This window comes from Pezoporus flaviventris, unplaced genomic scaffold (assembly GCF_033815535.1).
Source record: "Pezoporus flaviventris isolate CSIRO_AGI_PZ_B2104156 unplaced genomic scaffold, CSIRO_AGI_Pfla_v1 ptg000029l, whole genome shotgun sequence".
NCBI lineage: Eukaryota > Metazoa > Chordata > Aves > Psittaciformes > Psittacidae > Pezoporus > Pezoporus flaviventris.
The window spans coordinates 15,855,122-15,878,168 of NW_026892577.1; the positions used below are offsets into that span (position 1 = coordinate 15,855,122).

A 23,047-nucleotide genomic window follows, 5' to 3' on the forward strand; every position below is an offset into this window, starting at 1 on the left:
AATAGACGCCTTTGAAGAAGTGGTTGAGCTCAGCAGTTGTACTGTTAGGGCTAGACGGCAAACTAGCCCCTGATTGTGGCTTTATAAACAGAAAAGCTGGCTTACCACAGGGTCAGCTGTAAAGATATTGCCAAAAATCAAGGTTGAGTGCTTGGTCCATGTGTCTGGAAATTCAAGAAGCTCATCCAGCAATCACAGAAAAACTAGTAGGAGGAAACTGTATTTTACAAACTTTCTGCCATTCCTGTTCATGCTAAATTTGATGCTGTGTTTAGAATCCAAAAGGTTGTTCCTGCAGCTGGAAAACCCTAATCCTACTTATCTATGTTGTGTTTTGGTGAAAATGGCCCTAGCTTTCCTCTGAAACCAGTTTTGGTCGGAGGGAACTCTACTGACTACAGGCCTTTTCAAGATGGGTTTGAACATGTTTATGTAGTCTTAATCTAAATCATATTCCCTCAATGCCAGCTTCACAAGTGTCATTCAGGTTTTTTGTATTATTTTTGGATTACAAACACAGCAGGGAGAGAAATGTGACAGTAAAAAATAATATTTTTGAGTGTATTATCTCCGATGGGTAGCTTTTAGGTACCACAAACTTTCACTTTGATCTATCAGAAGTTTGAGAGCAAAGATGTGAAAAATACAATATAACAAGAGATAAAAAGCAGCTTCATGTTGACCAGAAATGTTTAAAAATGCCTTGAGGAATCATGGCATTAACATAATTTAATTAGCTGATTATTACGAGCAACGAGGAAATATACTAATGATCCAAAGCTGAAGTTCTGTTTGGATTAGTAGCAAAGATGATGGATCATTTTTAAGCAACAGCAAGAAAATCCTAGTCTAAACTATTTTGTCTTACTGGGCATGCAAAACTTGTCTGGAAAACCTCCATGACATTCATTTTGGATTGCCTCTGCTTCCTGACTGTAGACAGTCAGAAATATAAATAACAACAAAGCAGGACCCAAGTCCAAATGGGAACCCAAGCCCTTTACCTGTCTCCACCAGGGAAATGCCTATCCCTTCAACACCCAGACCCCCAGCAACGCTTCTTTTGCACAGAAGATTACAGAACCAGGACTTAAAAGAAAACTCCACCAAAGTACATTAGGCTCTTTAAATACAAATCACCAGGGCAATCAGTACCATGGGTCAGAAATGTAATCCTGCAGCCAAATGCCATCTCTAATCCATAACCTGATCTCCTGAAGAAACCAAAGCCTACATGATCACACTATCAACTAGTCTGCACCATTCTGAATCCATGGGCTGATTTTTGAGATGACAGTCTTAAAGATATTAAGGTTGTACAAGTAATGTGAAATTGTCTGGGGGGAGGGGGGAGGGAGAGAAGATCCGTATGAACTTCCTCACTGAAGGAAAGCTGTAAGAAGTAAAAAAGGTAATTATTGCTCTTGAGCTGCCATCTTTTTGTCCAGTGACCTTCCACATCGTAATCAGTAACTGGGGCTCCTGAACATAGCACAGGGTTCATTAGCTTCACAGCTCAAAGAACAGTTTCTTTGATTTTTGTTGCTGTTTTCACTCTTCTGTTTTTAAACAGGGAAGAGTAAAAACACTAGAGTGAAAACATCTCCTGAACTCAGTCATCTTAATCTCTGGAGGGCATTAAGTTTTATAAGCACTGACCCCATGTTGAGTGGCTGGAGCCAAGGCACAGCGGTTAGTTTTGTAACCACACAGGGATATGAAATGAAACTTTACTGCATGCATGATTTAGCCCTACAGACTTCAGGCATAGTTTGTCTCATGCTCAGCAGCTGTTCTTCCCTGTTGTTCCTGCACTTGGCTAGGAACTGGCTCTTCTCCTCCTCTCCCGATCTCTTCTTTCATTCCTGTAGATTTGACTGAAAGGGGAGATTCAGCCACTGGCAACCAGGAGGTCTGATCATCCCAACTGCCTCAGCCTCCCACCTTTGGGAAGGGGCAAAGCTGATGACTGGTGTGGGGAAGGGAAGCCAATTCTCTCATCTCAGCCTGCAAAGAACAGGTGGTTCAAATGCTGTGTCAGGGGAGGAGGAGAGGCTGAAAGTAGCTACCAAATGTGGCCACTTTCAACAGTGCCTTGAATGGATGGTCAAGGCTGAAGCTTGCAAGCCTACAAGCAAGGCTAGGAGGCCATCGTTCAATCCCAGAGTCTTCCAGAGGATAGACTAAGCTTTTTTTCCAGTGCTTTGAAGAAGAATTTCTGAGGGTAACTTGAGGGAAAGGAAGGCCAGGTCTGATGTGAAGAGACGGAGAGAACCAGTGAAGGAGGAGAGTGCTGTTTCAGTTGCACCAGACCAGGTAGCTGTCTCCACGAGCAGTACACTAAAACATGCAATGGATAACAGGTAATGTTTCTTGCATGAAGAACCTGCAAAATAGACCAGTAGATGTGCCCAAAGGGTGCAGAATAATAAGCAGGCTTACAGGAAAAAAATAAAAAAGAGAGAAAATCAGATGGACAAGTTTTTAGATTTTTTCTATGATAATGTCATTTCATGGGGGAGGTCAGCAGTTTAAAGAGTGTTCTCATTCACTGAATGATGGACTTTCTTAAATGCCTATAGGGAAACATGGATTTGTCAGGAGTGTTTGGAAGGGGAAGGACATGCTCCAGCATGGATGGCAGAAGAAAAAGCAATATAAAATATCATGAGATCACGTGTCATACCCCTCCTCACAAAAAAACATTCTGCATCTTTCTTTGCTGCTCAGGCTATTAACTAAACATAGAAATCTCTCATTTTTCTTCATAGCCAAAGTGTGAGTCCAGATCAATTTAGTTACTGCAAAGAAGGGAAACTGTAAATTTTCAGTCTACCCCCTAAACACCATTCCCTCCCCCCCTCCCAATTTTTAGTATGATTTATGAATACAAAATCAGGGTGGGTATTGGAGACTCAGAAACACAGAAAGGTTTGGGTTGGAAAGGATCTTAAAGACCATCTAGTTCCAAGCCCCTGCCACAGGCAGGGACACCTTCCGCTACACCAAGTTGCTCATGATTTCATCTTTCCCACACTGGTCAGCTGTACTGCTTCTCAATGCTTCAAACGTGACCCAAACCAGAGCCAGAATCCTGAGACAAGGAAGGAAGTCAGGCCCACCTGTAGACTAAACACAGAAACAATAAGCCCTGTGGGGATCTGAGGCAGACATCATCACCACCCCAGCCCCCCAAGAAGGAGTATTTATTCTAATTCTACATCCAGATTGAAGATACTAAAAGACATCTGAAAAATGACATATCTTTAAATGCCATAGCAACTGTTTTACTGCTAAAAGCCTCTTTACTGCAAACAAAGGACCTCCTTAGCTAACATTCTGTTAATGCACTGTGAGTGTACAGGACTTGCTACACATGGGAGGGAAGGCAACTCTTTCCAGAGTGGTGATAAAGTCTCCAATTTCCCCAATGGTAGCACTTGGGCTTTTCAAGGAAATTTTCTTCCAAACACATTTTGTATTTTATACTATGATTGGTTACAGTTTTTATTGCAAAGGGATTCACTTATATTACAGTTAGATCCAGGATGAAACAAAAGGAGCAATACAAATTGCCTGAAGCATTGTGATACTAAAATTGTACTGCTTGTGCTTTATCAAATAAGGGAACAGTGTTCACACACATTACGGTTGCCGTCTTGTCTAATATTTTGTTCCAGTTAATGTGTCCACAGTTATGCCCAAGTTCAAAATAGTATCTTTACATTAAAGCACCAGATAAATTTCTTACAACCTTGCGTATCATATGGATGCAGAAACAGCATTTATATCCCTGTTCTTATTCACACAGAAAGAGGGGGTGACTGTGTTAGACAGATTTCCAGAGGGAATGGAAAAGGGTCATTTGGCTTCTTCAGAATCTTGAAGTAGAAAAAACCTGTAGCAGTTCAGTACATAGCCTTTGTCATCCACCTAGCACAGCACTGTACAAAGCAAAATGCGTTACCAGACTGTAGTGTGGTCTAGAATATATTCCACTATTAACTTATTCAGATGTTACTTGGTAGTAAGTTTGCAGGTGTAAATTTATGCAGGCCATTAAGAAGTTGCAAATACACTTTTTTTTTGCAATACATAAATTTATACAGATACACATATCAGACTTGTGGAAAAACAATTAAGTTACAGGTGCTAGCTTCTAAATGTGCAACGATGGCAGCTAAAAGTTTAGCTACATACCTGGCTTCTCCTTCAGGGGCAGAATCAATAGAATGTTTACGGTTGGAAAGGACCTTAAGATCATCCAGTTCCAACCCCCCTGCCATGGACAGGGACACCTCACACTAGACCATCTCGCCCAAGGCTCTGTCCAACCTGGCCTTGAACCCTGCCAGGGATGGAGCATTCACCACTTCTTTGGGCAACCCATTCCAGTGCCTCAGCACTCTCACAGTGAAGAACTTCTTCCGTTATATCTAACCTGAACTTCCCCTGTTTAAGTTGAAACACATTACTTCTTGTCCTATCGCTACAGTTCCTGATGAAGAATCGCTCTCTGGGATTCTTGCAGGTCCCCTTCAAATATTGGAAGGCTGCTATGGATACATTTCTTCAGAAAAGGAGCCTCATATGATGGGGATGGACTCTTTACAGTCTTCTGTTCATGGACTCACATGTCAGCTACAGCAACTCTGTAGTATTTTCAGAAGGCCCAGCTGAAATTTGAACTGTTGGTTTGTCCTTTTCTGTGTAGTGAACACAAGATATCAAGTAGGATTTTTAAAAAGGTTATTGTTAAATCTTAGCAGTAAACCCAAGAGAAATCCACGTCCTGATGTTGCCAAGAAGTGTCTTCTACTCCAGCCATGCAACATCTTCCTTCTAAGTTAAGGTCAAATTTTTCCCCTTCCCACATCTTCTTCTCAAAGGCATCTGTCCTTTTCCTGAACTTGTGTGGTTAATGTTAGTCTAAAACCAAGTTACTGATCTTTATTACAGCAAAAAATACACCAGAAAACACGTATATTTGAGGAAAAAAAAACATCAGAAAGATGGTTCTCCCACTGCCTTTCTATCAGAAAACTCAAAATAGTGAGTAGTCTGTTCATAACAATATGCAGCACCTTCAAACTATCATTTACAGTTTACTAATCCCTCAAGCCCATTATGCAATGTACTGCACATTTCTTAAGAAGAGCAATACATGCTCCAAATGGTTTACAATTCAAGAGAAGACACTACAAGTAGGAGGACAAACGCAGAAAATCAGGCAGTCCCAATTACAATCCTACTGGCATAGATAACATAAACAAATAGAGATGATAGCAACAGTCTGTCTTGTTGGGAAGTTCATGTGTCAGAGTTTCCCACAGAACAGTGTCTGAGTTATACTAAATGTTAGTTGCATGTGGCATTTTCTAATGGTAAAAGTGTTGGAAGATACAGGAAGGCAAGATTTTTTTTTTATTTCCAAGAATTAACAAAAGCCTTTTTTTTCCCAGCGCAGTTATTCTAAAACACTTGCCAAAAATCTACATGTGTGATACTTTCTTGTAATAAATTAGTAGATGTGCTAATATTCAGGATGAGCTTCCCATCACAACTGAACAGAAGATTTCAGTAGTCCCTAAAGCAGTTCCATATCCATTGAGTTAACTCCACACCTTACATCTCTAAGGAGCATACCTTAATGGGTTACTTTTCCAGTAGGATACTTGTTCTGTAATGCTTTGCCATGTGAAAATCTCTTGGATGTTCAGTCTTCACTGGCAATATGGAGGACTCTTATTGCATTGCAGTGGTTGCTAGCAGAAGAAAAATCATGGATTAACATGTCAGACATCATCTAATCTGATGTCATCAAGAAAAGTCAGCATTCTTAAACAGTCTGGCTGGGGTGAGCAGAGAACATTTTGAACAGTGATCCAGCAGTCGGACCATTTGTATTCTAGTGCTAGGTTGTACAGCTGTTACGATATCGACATCCATCCATTTGCTGTCTGTAGAGCTCTGTAGTCTGTTCCTCCTTCTGAAACAGAGAGAATTCTGTGCAAACTCTGCAGCTATTTTCCCTCTTCACTGGGTTAGAACATAGTGATTCAGTCAGCTCTTTTCCTAAGCTGTAAAGGTGAGCTGGTACAACTTGTGGTCATGCAGTCTTTCTGGCTAACTTAGAACACAGAGCCGGAATAACTACAGAACCAGCTGCGTACATAATGGCAGCTTTTTCCCTCCGATACTCAGACTCCCACAAAGCCAGACCTTACAAGAACATGTCATCTTATTCTAAGGGCTAGGCTCTTCTAAAGTGCCTTTCTATTCTCTTGCTGTTCTTCACTGAATTTAACTTTCGATTGAAGAGCCACACATTGCATGTATAAATGGGTAAGATGACAACAGGGAGGCAATATCAAGCAATGAAGCCCTCATGGGGGTGCTAAGCCAGATGAGATCTACTGGAAGACATTTTTATAACGCTGTTTTAGAACTGAAGTGTTTTATTGGAAGGTAAATGTCCTGTGAGGTAAAACAAGATCATGGTGTACTGAAGTCTATGGCAGAACTACATTTACTTCAAGAGGTCCCAACTTTTTCTGCCATACAATTTCAGTTCTTGTCATGGATTTTTTTTTTATTTTTTATTTTTTTTCCAGTGATCTCGTCGAAACCTGGTGATGATCCCACTTTCAAGAAAAAACATGAAGCTTGGAAGTTTTTTGAAGGTAAAGATGCGTCTATAACAGCTACTGGTTCTATACAAGATGTTGATTTAGTTCAGTGCTACAGGACAACTAAAATCCCTCAATCAGGATCAATTTTGCTAGTTCCTGTGCAAACTCAGGCCTTGCTTGAGAAAGCATCCCACAAGGTACAGGGGGTGATGGAGGAAAGAGAATGGAAGGTCCAGCTTCAGTTTCTCATATATTCTCATATACATTCAGTTTCTCATACATTTGTGATGGTCAATGGGAAAATAACCTATGTCTGGCTAATCACACAACACAAATGCAAACCTTTATTCGGGAAGGTGCTGAGCATGCCTGAAGAGGCACTGAGCACACTATGCTACTGCTAGCCTTAGAAACTGTTTACTAAACATGCTCTGCACTACAAGAGAAACTTAAAGCTCCCTTGATTTTCAAGGCAAGCAGTATTTTCTGTCCAGGAGACTGAAATCCAGAATTTGCACACAGTTGGGATTCCCTTCTCCTCCTCCCACCCCAATCTGGAACATCAGCAAAGCACCAGCACAGCATTTGCAGCCACTGCACTGCCTGCCAGGCAGGATTGCTTGCTTGCAGGATGGTCTTGATTCTATGGGGAGCCTTGCTGTTTAAACCACAATTTACAAACTATATTGTTGTACTGTGTAGGGGGAACAAAGCACAGAACTGCAGGTCAGGGGTCTAGTTCCAGCAACGCTATTTTCTACAAGAACACTTGACCTTTGAGGCTTAGTTTCCTCTTTGTGAAGCAGGAAAGAAGCCAGTAAAGCTCCCTTAGGACATTTCAAGGCATTAATGGGTAGAGCATCCTTAAAGTCCTCTACTTAGAGTTCTAATAAAAGCAGAAATAAGTCATTAAAGATTTCTTCTCCTTCTGAACAAAATACTCCATCTTGATCTGCCATGGTACCACTCCTGTCAGCTCCACTGGGAATGTGTTATGGCACCCAAATGAAAGCCATAAAGGGAGACTGAGGCTGTAGATTGAAAAAGAAAAAAAAATACACAAAAGTTTCAAGCTAGTGCTGCCACCAGAAGAAGCAATGGCAGACTTCCTTCTTCTTCCTCAGCCACTCAGTACTCTCCCCACTGCCACTTTTCCTGTTGCGTTTGCTTGAAGGGTTTTTTGGTTTGTTTGCTTTAAAAAGTACAGCTGTTTTAACTGGGAAATAATCCAGCTGAGTTCCTTTTAGTTTTTTGTTGGTGTACAAAACAAACCAAAACCAACACAAACCCAACCAACCATCAAACAAACAAAAAGGGAAAGAAAATAAAAGGAAAAAAGCTCCGCCAAGTCAGCGCTTCTTTCCTCCCTCATGAAAGCCCTCTTACTTTACTTTAAGCACACCTCTTTGCATTTATGGAACCACCAACCAAATTTTAAACTGAGCAGGATACTATATGAAAGTCTCAGGAGACTCAAATTACTTTGAACAGTTACACTAAATCTTTTGAGCCTATTTAGATATTGTAGGTGTAACTTCTATCCTGTAAGCGTGAAGCATACAGCTGCAACTGTGACTGACATCTATGCTTGGCTTTCAGATCTGTACGTGTATGCAGTGTTTGTGTGTTCAATAGGAATTATCAGCGTCCTCCTTTTTACATTTGTCATTCTCTGTCAGTCACTTCTGAACAGGAGGAGGTCCACAGGTGAGTGAAATGTCATTCTTGCTGTCTTCAAGGCCTTTCCCAAAGAGGTAGAGGGGGTAGAAATAGAATGCAGGAAAAGCAGGAAAGCAGGAACTCCTTGCCTTGATTTTAATAAAAACAACAACAACAAAAACTTCGTAGAAAAAAAAAAATGTTTCTGCCAGCAAAAGTAGAACAAAGGTATTTTAAATTTGCATTGGGCTTTTAAAAACTTTCAGCTTTGCATAAACATAGATTGAAGGTTGTTGGAACTTCTTTCAAGGAAGACAAAGTGCTGTATCATTAAATTACATTCTGATCAGACCTAGCTAACATTTTTCATGAGTGACATTTCTGCAGATATTTAGAGGGGTTTCAAAGCAGTCTTATTCTGTCCTGTTTTATTCTCCTTTCCAGACTAGCTGGCAATATTCTTGGAAATATGGATGGTTGTTACTAGCCCTCCCTCTTTTGTAACATTCTTTGAAACTAAAGCATCTTTTCATTAGTCGGATCTGATTTTTCTTAATAATCTTTCAAGATCAAGGATTACTGTTTCATTATTTTCTTCCTCAGAGAGAGCTTCTCAAAGAGGCTACATGAAAGCAGACCTGTTATAACCAAAGTGCTATTTCAGATCTGTGGAGTAACAGGTGCAAGCTCTACTTTCATTTTGATTCAAGAGTGGTTTATTTGGATACCTCACACAAGCTGTGGCATTGAGATACCAGCATCCTTAGCAGCCACCATGACAGAGGAGAGCGTAAGGACCATCTCTGCACAGAAACTTTCAAAAAGAGTTAGTGGTTTGTCCTGTTAATGACAGGAGAGAATCATGACTTCACTGCTTCTTCAGCACCACACATATACCAAGAAGGAATGAGTGACTCAGATACACAGGGCAGAAGACATGCAATCAAAAAATAGATGTATACAAAGAAGTCCTTGCCTGACCACAAACATATTTCAGGCTGTGGCTCCGTCTTCCCGGTAGTGCGCTCAGTAGAGTAAATGATTCTAACTGAATCCAACAGCTCTGCTTGCCAAGAGGAAGGAACAAGATCAACGTTATTCTCCCTGGTTTTGAGCCAAGGGAGTACCCACACTTAAGTATGTTGGTCATGGTGAGTCACCCTGAAGCTCCAAGCAGTAGACATGCTGATGTAGACATGTTGATGTACCCTGTTTTTTTCTTGGGCAAACATTGGGCTACACTTCGTCTCTGTTTTTGCTGATTTACATTACTGTAAGCATAGAAGCAACTTGGAGGTCTCTTTACATTGAACCAATACCAGTTAAATATAGAACTAATATACAATATAATACAGAATAAGCATATACAACAGAGAAAAAGTAATTTCTTCTGAGCTGCTGGATCCTTTCTTCACTACCTTAATATCTGAATAACTGCAGGCTTCACCAAATTTTTATTTAGATTTTGAACATTTTCCAATAAGCACTGGCAACATTAGACTTATGGATTCAATGGAAATATGACAGAATAAAGCTTAGCAGACAGGTACTCAGGATACAATGATAAGATTTTCATGCAAGTCTTTCAGCCAGGACCAGCTGATCAGAGTATTTTCCATAATCACATTAATTGCCTCAGCATCCAGTCAGGCATCAGGGAATTAAAATTTCTGAAGCAGCAGTGGAAGAAGCAGCAGTGACAGACACAGTCTCCACCAGCCCCATATTGCTTTTTCTCCCCACAGCCTCTGGGCCAGGGTAGCACGCTCAGCCCTGAACTTCTGCCCCAGGGAGCAGCAGTTCCTGGAGGGTGCTGTTTCCACTCTGACGTATGGGCATAGGGCACAAAGAGCTCCCTGCTCTCTCAACACTCCTCTACATCCTCTAGAAACGCCTTACAGGGGTTAGGGTCTGACCATATGATACTCCCCTGCCAGCCAACAGCAGTACTCTCTCATTCAGACTGTTAGAATAAGGCATCACTCCTCAAAAAGTGTTATCTTACTTCCTCTCCATCCTCAGCACTCTGTATGCCCATCCTGGGATGGACTAGGCAGATGCTAGTATTCATGTGAAAAGAGCCTGCAGTGAAATCATGAAGTCCGTCCTTCCCTGAGAAAAGGAGAAAAGACAGGAACAGCAATGCAATTCTCCCTCTGCATCACCCCAAACCTCCAGGCAGGCTACAGGCACAGCTGCCTTCCACCTTCAGTGAGGTTTTTGCCACACCACCCCTCTGAGGCCCCTCAAGAAATGCCTGGCTCTGTTCTTGAGACCAGGTCAGGGGCCCAGGACAATGAAAACTATCTCCTTACCTCACCTTGCTGGGCAGATTTCCATCAGGGCTTCTCCCTGAACCTCTTCAGGCACCCCACCCCTGTCACAGAGACAGCAACAGCCCCTTCAGCTCTCCTGCTACTCCAACTTCCTCTCCCCAGTTCCTCAGCCCTAACACCACAAAGAGGATGAACTGCCCTGCCCTATCACTGTGTATAGGGAGTGGAGGCAGACACCCAAGTAAGGGGAGAAGAGGGAGGGAAAACTCTGCCCAGCCCTCTACAAGAACAGCCCAGCCTGGGATAAACAGCAACTCATACGCAAACTAAAAGCTGAGATTTGCAATAGAGGGAGCTGGAAATAATCCCTCTGGAGTGTCTGTCTGTGAAACCTGAGCAGATTCTGGCTCCCCTCAGGGCTCTGACATGAGAAGGGTAATACTGAACTCAGTTCCTCACCAAAGGAGGTTGCTTGGTTTGACTGGATTGGCAATGCAGCTAGGGCTGTCTCATGGCACAGGTTAGCTATGGGATTCTGTGGGAAGCAGCAGTGGTTGCAGCTGGCAGCTCCTTTGTGGTTATGTAGAAGCCTATGCCCATTTATTACAGGAGTGGTTGCTCTTCCCAATCCCTGGTTCAAAGGCTTGGAGTATTTAGTGCAGGGCAAAACAAAATAATACATACCTAGACATGCTCAATAGAAGCATGTCAACAGCGTGCATGAGCATCCCCTTACTCCTGAAGGGTCAGACCTACCCCTCTGCTGTATATCTTTAAAAGGCCAGACAGACAGATGGAAGCACTGCCAGATAGAAGCTAGCTTAGACTTGGCCTCTGTGTTAGCCCCAGTTCCTAGTGCTCTCAGCTCCCTTTCCTTAGAACTAAAATACGCCCCCTAGGAGGTTCTTTAGAATGGAAGAATCGAGGTAAGATGAAATATGAAAACTTTCCTGTAGAGAGGGGCATGATCATGTAGTGCACTATTGTCTGGTCTCCATGGCCTTTTAAAGAATGGAGAACATAAAGGGAGGGTGGTGTCTATGTTGTATCCAACTTCATATCATGGCCCAGGGATGCACCCTCATTTCCTTCCAAGAAATAAGTTGGCAGTAGGTTGACCAGAAGAGCCAGAGCCTCTCCTCCTGCCTTTATGTCTCTGCATGCTGCACAGCTTGGGCAGAGCACAGAAGCCACTAAGCTACAAAGAACATCTTAATAACCGTGGCTCCTGAGTGGCTGCAGTGGGGGGAGCTGCCCTTACTCAGGACTACTGAGTCAAAGGAATGTGTAGCAGAAGGATTTATATAGCTCACGCACACAGCTGTTATGGACAGGATAGTGGCTGGACTGGACCTCTGATCTGATTCCAGGAGGCAATCCCTTTATGCCTGAGGCCACAGTCTAGCTTGCATTAGGAACAGTAGTGGCTCCTGTGGGTAAATGGTTTATTTCAGGCTTCTGGAAATAAATAGAGGCACCACAAGGGAAATAAAAGTCTTCAAAGCAAAATTACTGGCCTGCTGTGCATGTCCTTACCAAGCTGTCTTTTGGCTGGGCTGACCACTGGAATGTGTGCTGCCCAGCACTTCCACAGCAGATTTTTGCTGTTGTTTGATACATTCCTCTTTCCCAAGCCTATGTGTTTTAGTCAGTTTTTAAATGCACAATATAACTTATGGTGATGATTAGAAGCTCTCCCAGTGTAACAACTTGGCAACTCTGCAGTCTCAGCAACATAGGTCTATCTGCAGTGCCTCATGTAACTCATAAACTGTGTTGGTGTGAAGCCACATTTTCCTTCTTTTTTTCTTTCCTTTAACAGTGAAACATTACCTGGTGAAATGCCCCCAGAACAGGTAGGAGATTGCACTTCTCTTTGCTATAACCCAAGGCACCAATTTTGTTTTTGTTTTGCTATCTGTGCTGAAGAAGATGAGTGATATTTTCCAAAATGCTTACAGGAAGATCCCAGGCCCATGACTCATGAACGTGCCTGAAAGCCGACATCTGCTGTGCATGATAAGGGAGATCTATCTGGGCTATCTAGTTGTAGGTCCTGCAGGTGCTTCAGTGACAAGCTTCTTGAGGCTCTGAGCTTTCTGGAGAAGCCTGCTTTCATCCTGTATGGTTTGACAGGCTTTCCTGATGCCTCACTAGATCGTAGTGACTTAAACCATCCATGTATATAGGACAAACCACAATGTTACCCAGTTATTCCCACACCCAGGAAAACAGATTGGAGTTCAAAAGCAGTTTTTCAAGGCCCACAGGCTATTCCCAGTTGAAGACTCCAAGTGATGGAAAAAATTCTACTTTTGCTTCAGTCATTAATCCCTGTCTCTTTAAATAGCACCAACATCCACAAGTTTTTGATTGTGTGGTGCTATAAAACTGATTTCCATCATATGATTTTCCTGAGATATAAATTGTGCTGGGAATGCAGTAAAGGAAAAAAAAAAAAGACAGAAGTATTTTACAAATAAAAAAGATTAAAGAGGGATGCTTTATAACAACTCAGAAGAACAGCTGTTGCCCAGTTTTCAGTGACATAAAACATGTGTTTTTAGCCTTGCACTTTAAACCCAGTATCACTTGGTATCACAGATACTATTTCTCATAGTATCTAGAAGGATTCTATGAGATTCAATGTCAAGCACAGCATACTCTACATCCTCAAATAGTGTATTTTTTAGTGCATTCTCATGGGATTATCTTTGTATTCAATCTAACTGACACTCGGATGTAAATAAAGTCACAATAAAAGAGAGTTCAGGAAAGGCCAGTACAAACTGAAACTTTCATGTTATTCATGGAAAGATCTTTGTTCTGTGACCCTGACCAGCCATTGCACCATACCAAAAATTTACAGACAGCTCAGCAGTTTTCATTTTCCCCTGGGTGGTTTTTTTTTTCCTCTTCTCTATCAGCTGCTGGGACAAAGTTGGAATTTCAAAAACAAAAAAAAGGAAGGGGAAGAGGGAGGAAATCAAAGAAAATCAGTAGAGGACACAAGGAGAAAAATGAGACCAGACTGAAAAGATGACTGAAACTATGGAGCATGGCATTCAGATAAAAGGGCTTGTGCTATAGAATCTGACTCTTTGGGAATAGATGTGTGATACTACTGCAAACACTAAACTTTAATGGCTGAATATCGGGGGAAAATGAGCCAACTTGATTTCTTCACTGTAAAATGGAATACCTTGAAGCACAAGAAATGCATAACTCTATATGGACAAAAATACAGTTTCATGCATTTAAGTGTGACAAGATATGCTAATGAAAGCCCCACTCCCACAAGTGCATGTGTAAAGTTCCTTGACTTCAGGGTTGCAAATTAAACAGCTATGAAATTTTTACCAGTATCATATTTTTTCACACTTGATACCACTTATTTTATACTCTCTGCTCAAAACACAAACCATTAATTCCTTTGAACTCATCTCTCTTCACCTGTGGATTCCTTGTCTTGGAACTTGATTCATACATTTAGACCCAAACTCCAGTGTCTAAATATCCCTTAGGCCAAACTCATTTGTATGAGATTCCTGTCAGTCAAAATGACTATGCTGTGCAAAATTCACCCTTGATTAGAGAGGCTCAGCTCCAACTCCCTTAGTGATATTTCAAACTCAAAGCAGAATCCAGTTTCAAAATTGCATTGATAGTTTCGTGTCTAAGAAATGTCTGTACTCCCACTGCAGTAATACCTAAGCATCTTAGAATATTTTGTCTTGACATCATAATGGTGTTTTTCCTTTATTAGAATCTGAAGCATAAAGGGCTAAATGACTTGCTCCAGGTCTCACAAAATGGCCTTGGTAGAAAAAAAAATTAAATGCAGATTTCCTGGGCAGGATAAAGCAAATGTTTGGGTTTTGGTTTGCTAGTTGACCAAGAACAAGTTAAGAAAAAAATAAAAAAGAGTTAACCTAAACCCATTTCTTTCCCACATTTTAAAAATAAATACCTAAATAAAAAGTATAGCTATTTTGGTTTTCAAACCACGTAATTCAATTTTTGGAGTTTTTTTTTTTTTTTTTCCCTTTAAATATTGTCCTTCTTATTTTGTTCATTGTTATTAGATCATTTGGTCAGTTTTCAAACCCAGACAGCCTCAGGAGGTGTAGCTTTGAAAATAGGCATTATTTTTTTCTATTTGTATTCTGTATTTGTTTTGGCCTGAACTCCCTAGTCCTTCGGTGGCTGCTCTTCTGGAAACAAATAGCTCAAGGTGAAAAAAGTATTCACCCAGAAATATGCCCATACAGATGTCCTGGTTCCATACTGCCAGTCCAACACTGCAGGGTCAAATTCTGCCAGACTGAACCAGAACTGAGTACCTAGTCCATCCCTGGCACCTTTCACACAGCTTCCCTCTTTGGAAGATACCAAAGCAGCTCCTAGTTCACTCAAGCGGATTTTTTGTCATCCCTCTGCAGACCTTTGACAAGAGAAAATAGCTGACTTAGATGACAACAGGAAAAGTCCAACTTCCTTGACTCTAATAAGGATAGTAAACCCAAAACTGTAGTAGTTTGACATCTCTTGGGACAGTCATGACCTCCAGAGAACATGCTGCCCCAGTGCCATGATTGTTAGACACCTTCCACAGGTTTTCCCCCCAAATTCATCTGTTTTTCTTGCTCTCAAAAATCTCATTAGATCCCACAAGAAATGCACAATGTGACACTGTTGAAATAGAAGCCAGGAGGCTGGAGGAGGAGCTGGAGATAAAAAACTAACTTTCCTTTTAGAAATAGAACAAGACAGGCTCACAAAGAGGCAGTGTTTCGGAGCCAAGGAGTCTTTTCTGAGCCTTCTTTAGTTTGAGGAGCTCAGTTCTAAGACAGCAAGTACAGTTATTGTATCTCCCAGAATTAGTTAACCCTGTATGGCCCTGGCATTTAAAAGAAAAGTGCAAGCCACAAATACATTTCTCTGTAGCTTCACTTTTTTTCAGTGGCAAAGCAGGAATAACCAATGCAATGAATTGACAGTAAGTCTTTTCATGTATTGTGCTTAAAGTAGCTGTATCAGAATAATAGTATCTTTAAGCTACACATCTGCCTTAATGACCTTGGATTATTAAAACCAAAAGCATTAAAAAAAGCACTCTTGTCCCCTTTTTGGCATTCTTTGTTCTTTGCAGTTTGCTATGTTTGGGCAAAGGGAGCCAGTCAGGACAGCTTCATTTCCTGCTGGTTTAGAACCATTTCATGTTTTGTTTTTAATATAGAAACAAATGGTTGTTGTGGGATAGGTTCACAACAGTGCAGGCAGACTTTGAAATTATTTTAATGCAACCCTCAGTTTACATAACTGGTGTGATTTGTTTATACATCATGAAAATATTTTACCTTTTAAACACTTTAAAAAATAAAGCTTGGCAGCAAACCTAGGTTTTGGACTGAGTACATGGAACAGAACTCAGGAAAGTCAGCAAACCAGAGTCTTTTTGTAATCTACACAAGTGTAAATCCAGAGTGATTTTACCAATGGCAGGGGCATTCATTTGGATGTGTGAAATGATAATGTCTGTTATTTTGTTATTCTTGTGTGGGCAATAGCTGAGACATCTTAACTTTCATTAAGGTTTTGGCCCAGTTTGAGTATTTTATTCTATTAATATAAAGAGAATGTTTCATTATGAAGAAGAACCTGGAGAGGAACAGCAACCTGGGACAAATTATTTAAGATTCAGTGAAATCAGTGTTGTCAGCGTTATGACTATGGAGACAGTGGTTGGATCCCATTATGTGGTGTAACTCACCAGCACAGAACAGAAACATCTCTACAAGCACACTGCCTTAATTTTTCCCAGAGTCCCAGGTATGGTCATATGCATTTGAGCAACAGCTGCTTACCAAGGCACCTCCACTACTGTGGTAATCATAACTAACTGCTATACACTCCCATCCCAGCTGCAAGTTATCTTTCATTAGCTGTTAAGAAAATACAATTTTATTTCACATTAGTTGCAAGCTAGGAGCACTGCACAGTAACCACAGCTCAGCTGACACACAGTGATAGTGACTGCAATCTGACTGTGTACCCAAACCCTAAATATTCAAAGCAGGATTTATGATCTAAGGCTTTGGAGATGTGAAGGGTAAAAATCCCATGTGAGCTTTTATAAGTCACCTAACCTGTTTGCACCTCTGGCCCTCAAGGACAGTCAGGTACAAGCTCATCCTGGGTGAAGCAAGTGGCCATACATGTTTTTAAGGAATAGGTGCTATAAAATGATTTTTGTTTATGCTTGACATTGCATTTTCTGCCCCAGGACAGATCACACTCTTGAGTTTCTCAGCTTGTATGGTTGAAAAAATGCAAGACCCAGAGCATGTCCAGCCCCTGTAAGAAGTTCTTCAGTATATCCCCAGGTCAAAATCCAAGTTGGTGGGCAGGGACTGTCACAAGTAGGAGGTGATGTGTTTGCATGAACTCACTGTAATGAACTGCCTTTCCCTGCATTGCCTTCACTTTTCCCTCACATATGGGCCTCTGCTTTGCAGCTCTGGGGAGACAGTTACCAGTGTGACAAGCATGTCCCCTCTACAGCCCAAGAAGGTGAAGAAAAAGAAAGAGAAAGAGAATCTGGAGCAGCCACCAGCCATCCCAGCAAAAGGTATGAAAACAGAGATATAGAGGTGTTTCAAATCCTGAGCACAATTTTAGTGGCACAGCAGTGTGGGATGTGACCTGTGCTTGCTCCCATCAGTGGGGAAGAAATGGTCCATGCCTGCTTCTGGGACCAGGGTTTTGCCTCCCTGCAGCTTTAACTATTGAAAAACTAGTTGCTAAGTAATCAGAAGAGGCAGAGGAACCTCTATAACAACATTCAGGCAGGATGAAATTTCATGTTGGGGGTAGACTGAGAGAAGCCAGCACACTGCACTCTTAGAATTTCAGGTCACTTGAGAAATCAAGCAAGCTGAGCAGATAATGACCAACCTCTTGGGTTGATCTCAGGGACCTCACTTTTGAAGATTTGTGATTGCCTCTGGGGTCAGTCTCACAAACACTAGGGTGTACTTTCTGAGCTATACTGCCAGTGCCAAGACACTGGGAGAGAGGAGGGAAAAGACCTGAAGGTTTGCTGTGGGTTAGATCACAAGTGGCCAGTTCTCAAGGGGTATAGTTGCTTTGGATTCTGCACACAAACAGCATGTTTTGCATGTCATATTTGTTAATCCTATGGGGTTCTTTTTTCTAATCCGTAAACTATGCTTCATTGTAAAATATTACCTGAAATACAGTTAAACTCTGGTATAAATACATGTATTTGCTCCTAATCTGCTATTAATCTGTATTTTATAAACTGCTAATGTATATACTAAAAATGTCAGTGAATGATGATGATATAAAATGTTCCCTTAATATTTATTTTTATAGCTCCAATAGCCAATAATTTTCCTAAGCCCAAGCTCTTGAAACCTCAAAGAAAATTGATCCTGGTAAGTAATTTTCAATGATATTAGTTTCTCCATATTCTTCTCTCTCAATACAGTGGTTGTATTGCTGCCAGAACTTTAGGTTCAGAAATTCTAAACTGGCTTTAACAATAGTACAAGTATTTTTTTTTAAGTAATACTTTTAAAAGTAATTAATGATCGTGGCTTTTTTTTTTTTCCACACTGAGCATTAGGTTACACTGGATGATGTTTTCCACCTTCCTAGCAGTCATCATGTCTACAAGTGTATCCTGTTCTTAAATAAAACCTGCTAGTGATTCTCACATTCCATTGGCAGCTGATGCTTTGGAAAAAATACCAGTTACTGACAGTATTATAACTGTACTGGTCATACTGCTTTTGAGACTTTTCAAGTCAGAAATGGGGAGCCTGATTCTACCCTATTGTGGTGTAAGTCAGGAATAACTGAATTGGAGGTGTAAGATGTATGTATATAGCTCATACTAAGGAAAAAAAGACTCGCATGATAATTTCTGTTTGAACCCGTACAGATACATGACAGACAAAACAAATAGATGGAGTGGTGCTTCTCTGCTATAATGACAAAACAATACCTGAACAAGATATCCAGGGGTCATAGAGTTTTAGACAATTAACTTCAGCTGCCTTTATAAAGAGGGTAGTCAGACTTTCTATACAGTCATGAGAAAGAGAGGTGAGTGAGAGTAGGAGCCTAGTTCTTCTACTGATTCAGACTAGATGCTCTGAATTGCCTGCTGGGAATCCTTTCTTGTCTGGCAATACAGAAAGCCCAGAGTGAGTAACTCCCTAACTTAGATGAAGTTAAAATTTATGTGCCTAAATTTAAGCCATGTGAATAACCCAAAAGCCCCTATGATGACTTTGACTTTCAAGTGGGGCCTAGACTTCAGAACCTTCCCACCAATTTTCAGTAAATACCTCTGCCCTTTAAAGCATGGTCAGAGTACAGCCCAGGATACCTGGTGATTTCAGAACAGCTCAGGTAAAAACTTAGGCAATATTGCTGCTTGGGTATGAAGTTCACATCTCCTCGTCCTGCAGGGATTGCTCCTTGCCCAGGCACTGCTTATGAAGGTCAGGTTTCAGTAGTGGAAGAGGTAGAGCTCACTAAGTCTATGATAAAACCATGTAGGTAATTGTGTTAGGCCAAAGATACGTTAAGATACGTTAATAGTACAAAGACACAAATGGGAGCACTTGGCATCAGGTAATGACAGCCACCCTTTGCTATGCACACACTACATTAATCACTGTGCCAAGGCACACAGGTACATCAGAAACCAGTCATCAGCCCTCCTAGGAAAAGCCCTCATCAGCTAAAGCACTCAGGCTCTTCCTGCAGGTCAATAAAGCACATCAACACATGCTGAACTTGAGGTAAATCTGTTTCCAGATGCTTTTTCTTTCTGGAATAAATCCAAGGATAACAAATAGCTGTTGTCTCTTCCCTTCTTCCTATGCAACCCCAGTCAAGGTTCAACCTCTTTAGAGGTGAGCAGGAATAAGCCTTTTCAAACAATGAAATCAGCTTTGTTTTCACTAGCGTGACTGAGGATCCACACGCTGCCAGTCAGCAGACTCAGTTTAATGTCTTGCAGTTGGACTCGAGTCTGGCAGCTGTTTCCATATGTTGCTCTTTTTCCTTTCATATTCACCCCACTGCAGCCTGCAGAAAACCCACGATCTATGGACGTTAGTTTTAAATCAAAAAGTAATCAAAGAAAAATTATCCAAAATATTTTCAAGACCTGAACTCACCCACCAATAAAATGCAATAAAGGGTAAAGTAAACTAAAACCAAGTCAGTCTATCAGGCTTCATTCAGCAGCTGAGCAGGACACTCCCCAGAGCTGTTTTCCATTTCTGTTTCTCTTGCCCCCCTTTACAATGTGGTTAAACCTCCATGGCTTAGTATTATCAGTATAAAAAAAAAAAAAAAGTTTTTTCTGCTTTAAAATGATTTTTCTGTGAGAAAATTAAACAAATTGAAGCAAAAGAAGTTTCAACAAAGATACAAAATGGTAATAAATTCATCTAAATGAAGCATTATATTGATTTGCAACAAACTTGACTCCTCATTTTTTTTAGTTTTCAAAAAATTCTCAGATTTCAAATTCTTAGTCTGCTTTGGGGAGAAAAAACCCCAAACAAAACCCAACCATCATCCTGCCAAATCTCTGCAGGATTAAGGGTTTTTTTTTCTTCTAGAGCTATTGAACAGCTGGTGTCCGCACTAGATCTTTTTCTCACTGATGGCGCATGATAACGGTCACTACAAAGACAGATTCAGATTGCTGTATTTCTGGATGACTTCTGCAACTTCCTTGTGCAACCCAAGGAAGGTACAGGGCACAAGAAGAATATTTTAGAAAACCTAAGCGAACAAGCAAGAGTATAAGGGAACATTACAAAATAATTCTAGTGTTTTGGGAAATTTTTTGTAATAACCTAAATACCAGCAAAATTATTTCCAGAGGACATGTGCTTCTGGTTTCTTGAAAGATGTTTATAATAAGCTAGAGAATTTCTTTTGTTGTTAACGTGCTGGAGTGGGTTGCAGTATAATTTTACAAGAATACAATAACCTGGATAAAATATGGACATAATCTCAATGAAAATTAAAAAAAGAGAGAGAAAGCCTAATATTGTGTTCAATTACACAGCCTTGAGTAAAATCTTTTTAAAACTCTGCTTAAGTCATATTGCTTTTGCTTTAGCCAGAATAACAATTCTATGCTCCCCTTGTTGCAAAAATATTCCCCATCAGTGTCGTTCTCTATTAGCATCAATGAAAAATGTGTGCAGATCAAAAGAAATAGAGAAGCTGAAATGCAAAAACGGATGTTTTTTTTATAGCATGCAAGAAGCACAGAGAGTCATTAGGAAGAAGAAAATTCTAGGGGCCCACAATTTCTGCTCTCCAAGGGCTGTTCTGCTATAGCCTTAGCCCTTTGAGTTGGCAGAGATGAATCTTAAACTTCCTCAAACAAATTTTCCAGTAAGCCTTTCATTGCCTCCTAGAGATTAGTTGTCATAGCCTGAGAGTGTCAGTCGCAGAACATCATCAAATGAAAAGGTTTCAGTGTCTTTTCTTGAAGGTTTGCGCCACCAAGTTTAGGATCTCCTGTGTGATTCACAAGAGCAAATGGAAGGGACAAGACTTCAGGTTAGACAAAATCCTGCAATATTTATGTGCGCAAAATTTTTGTTGACTTCATCATCTGCACACTAAATTTGAAGGGGAGGAATACGTGCACTGATAAGACAGGCTATAGCGAATCTTTCCAATTTGGTTGCTGACTTATATGGCCTCTGTTAAATCATATAACCATCCCACTCTGAAATCAGAGAAACATATCCTGCGTTACAAATGATCTTAGTTCTTCAAACATGTTGTACATGCACACAGTACGTAAGAGTTGGCTTCTGCTGTCCCTACACTGAGTAACCTCTTTACTGGAGTGTATCTGGCTTCTTTTGTTCCCCACCACAGAATACGTATTGGTCCTGTGTGACTTGTGAAGCAGAGTACTCTCAGTGAGGGCAGCTGAGCTAATTAAGGGAAACACTCTTTTACCTTCAGCTCATATGGCATAGACAGGGTTGTTTATCTCAGAATTGATTTGATTGCCAGTGGCCCAGCACCATGTGATGACTGAGATTTTCTTTTGATGATGATAATGATGTAAAAGCTACTTGAGAGACAGGAAGGACTTATGGTTACCTAAGATGGAGGGAAATTTCTGAAAGTAATTTTGTTTACTTTGGGTGAAAGCGTGATCTTTGGCACCCATTCTACCCGCCTGCCTTTTCAGGCACCACCTCTATATTTTATGCTGAGATTTGCAAAGCCAGCTCAGAGATCTGGATTCCCAGGTGTTTATAGATCTAACAAGCGGGGAGCTCAGATTCCCTTTTGCAGTTTTGAAAATTCCATCTTTATTTGCTTTATAGACCAAGTGCTGACAGTGTACTGAGTGCCAGTGACTGCAGGACAGGATAGTCCCTGTACTGAAAGTGCTTACTCTGTAATATGTCTGAAAGTCTGAAATTTGCAAGTATTTGTTCAAAGGACATCTTCCCTGCTACTGCTGTGTCCTCAAAGCAGAAGGGTGCTGAGCAGTAACTTGACATAGCTTTCACCTGTGGAACTAAAAGACAGCTGTGATTTGGTCTTATTATCTGCATGTACTCAGCAAAATCAATCTTTCAGCACTACACATTTGGCTCAGTGCTCCACATTGGTGTATACTCCTCAATCAAGCAATGAAGGCAGGTGCCCTTTAAGCTGCCCAGAAGCTTAAATTTCCTTTACCTGAAAAACTTATGTTTCAGGAGTGCATTTCCCATTGTACAACAAAACAGCCAGATCCGCTGTACATCAGAACCAGTGACCATGCTGTCCTTTTTGGAAAGGGGTCTAGGTGAGTGAGTGATTACCATGTCAGAGCTGTGAAATGTAAAGAGCTGCTTTGGGTTTTGATTGCGGGCAAATTTGTGCCTTCTAAGCTGTGTTTCAGCCTGTTGTCCCACAGCTTCAGCCTCACAACAAATTTACCCTTTGCAAGATTGTTCCTGATGGACAAATTGACCTTTTTCCCTGTTTTCATTTTCATATTACAATTAAGCACTGCATCACTGAAAGCAGTCTCATACCCTATGCATAAAGCTAGCTGCGAAAAATGGACTAATAATTTTTTTGCACAACTAGTAGTATTCCTCATTAGTCTTAACCTGTAGGTATCATTGGCCCTTTCCTAGACAAAGAAAAAGGAGCTTACATACAACTGTTCAGTAATTTGTGGATTCTGGATCTGGAAACAATCAGGTCTTATTTTCTCCTGGATTATTTTAAATTAAAAGCTGTGCCACCCTCTGTTAGAAGAGTTGTTTCCTCCACAATATGTAACAATGGGTGATGATTTAAGCTCCCAATTTCTTAAGGCTTTATTGATCTCCGCAGATGTCAAGTAACATTGTATATATGATATACAAAGGAGTGAACATTTTTTTCCTTGAC

General features: G+C 40.8%; 1 protein-coding gene across 3 annotated transcripts in view; it reads left to right on the forward strand.

Annotated features, from left to right (window-relative positions):
• Nucleotides 1-23,047, forward strand: part of VSTM4 (V-set and transmembrane domain containing 4) — a 454,962-nt gene that overhangs the window by 424,929 nt on the left and 6,986 nt on the right. Inside the window, exons 4-9 of one of the 3 annotated variants that reach the window (XM_061459243.1) lie at nucleotides 6,615-6,683; nucleotides 8,232-8,339; nucleotides 12,390-12,423; nucleotides 17,086-17,198; nucleotides 17,966-18,027; nucleotides 18,219-18,513. In XM_061459243.1, the coding sequence (XP_061315227.1) occupies nucleotides 6,615-6,683; nucleotides 8,232-8,339; nucleotides 12,390-12,423; nucleotides 17,086-17,198; nucleotides 17,966-18,027; nucleotides 18,219-18,299 (467 nt within the window). In that variant the 3' untranslated portion in view covers nucleotides 18,300-18,513. Of the gene's footprint in view, nucleotides 1-6,614; nucleotides 6,684-8,231; nucleotides 8,340-12,389; nucleotides 12,424-17,085; nucleotides 17,199-17,965; nucleotides 18,028-18,212; nucleotides 18,514-23,047 lie in introns of those variants that run through there. The other 2 variants (XM_061459244.1, XM_061459242.1) reach the window with 2 other exon arrangements.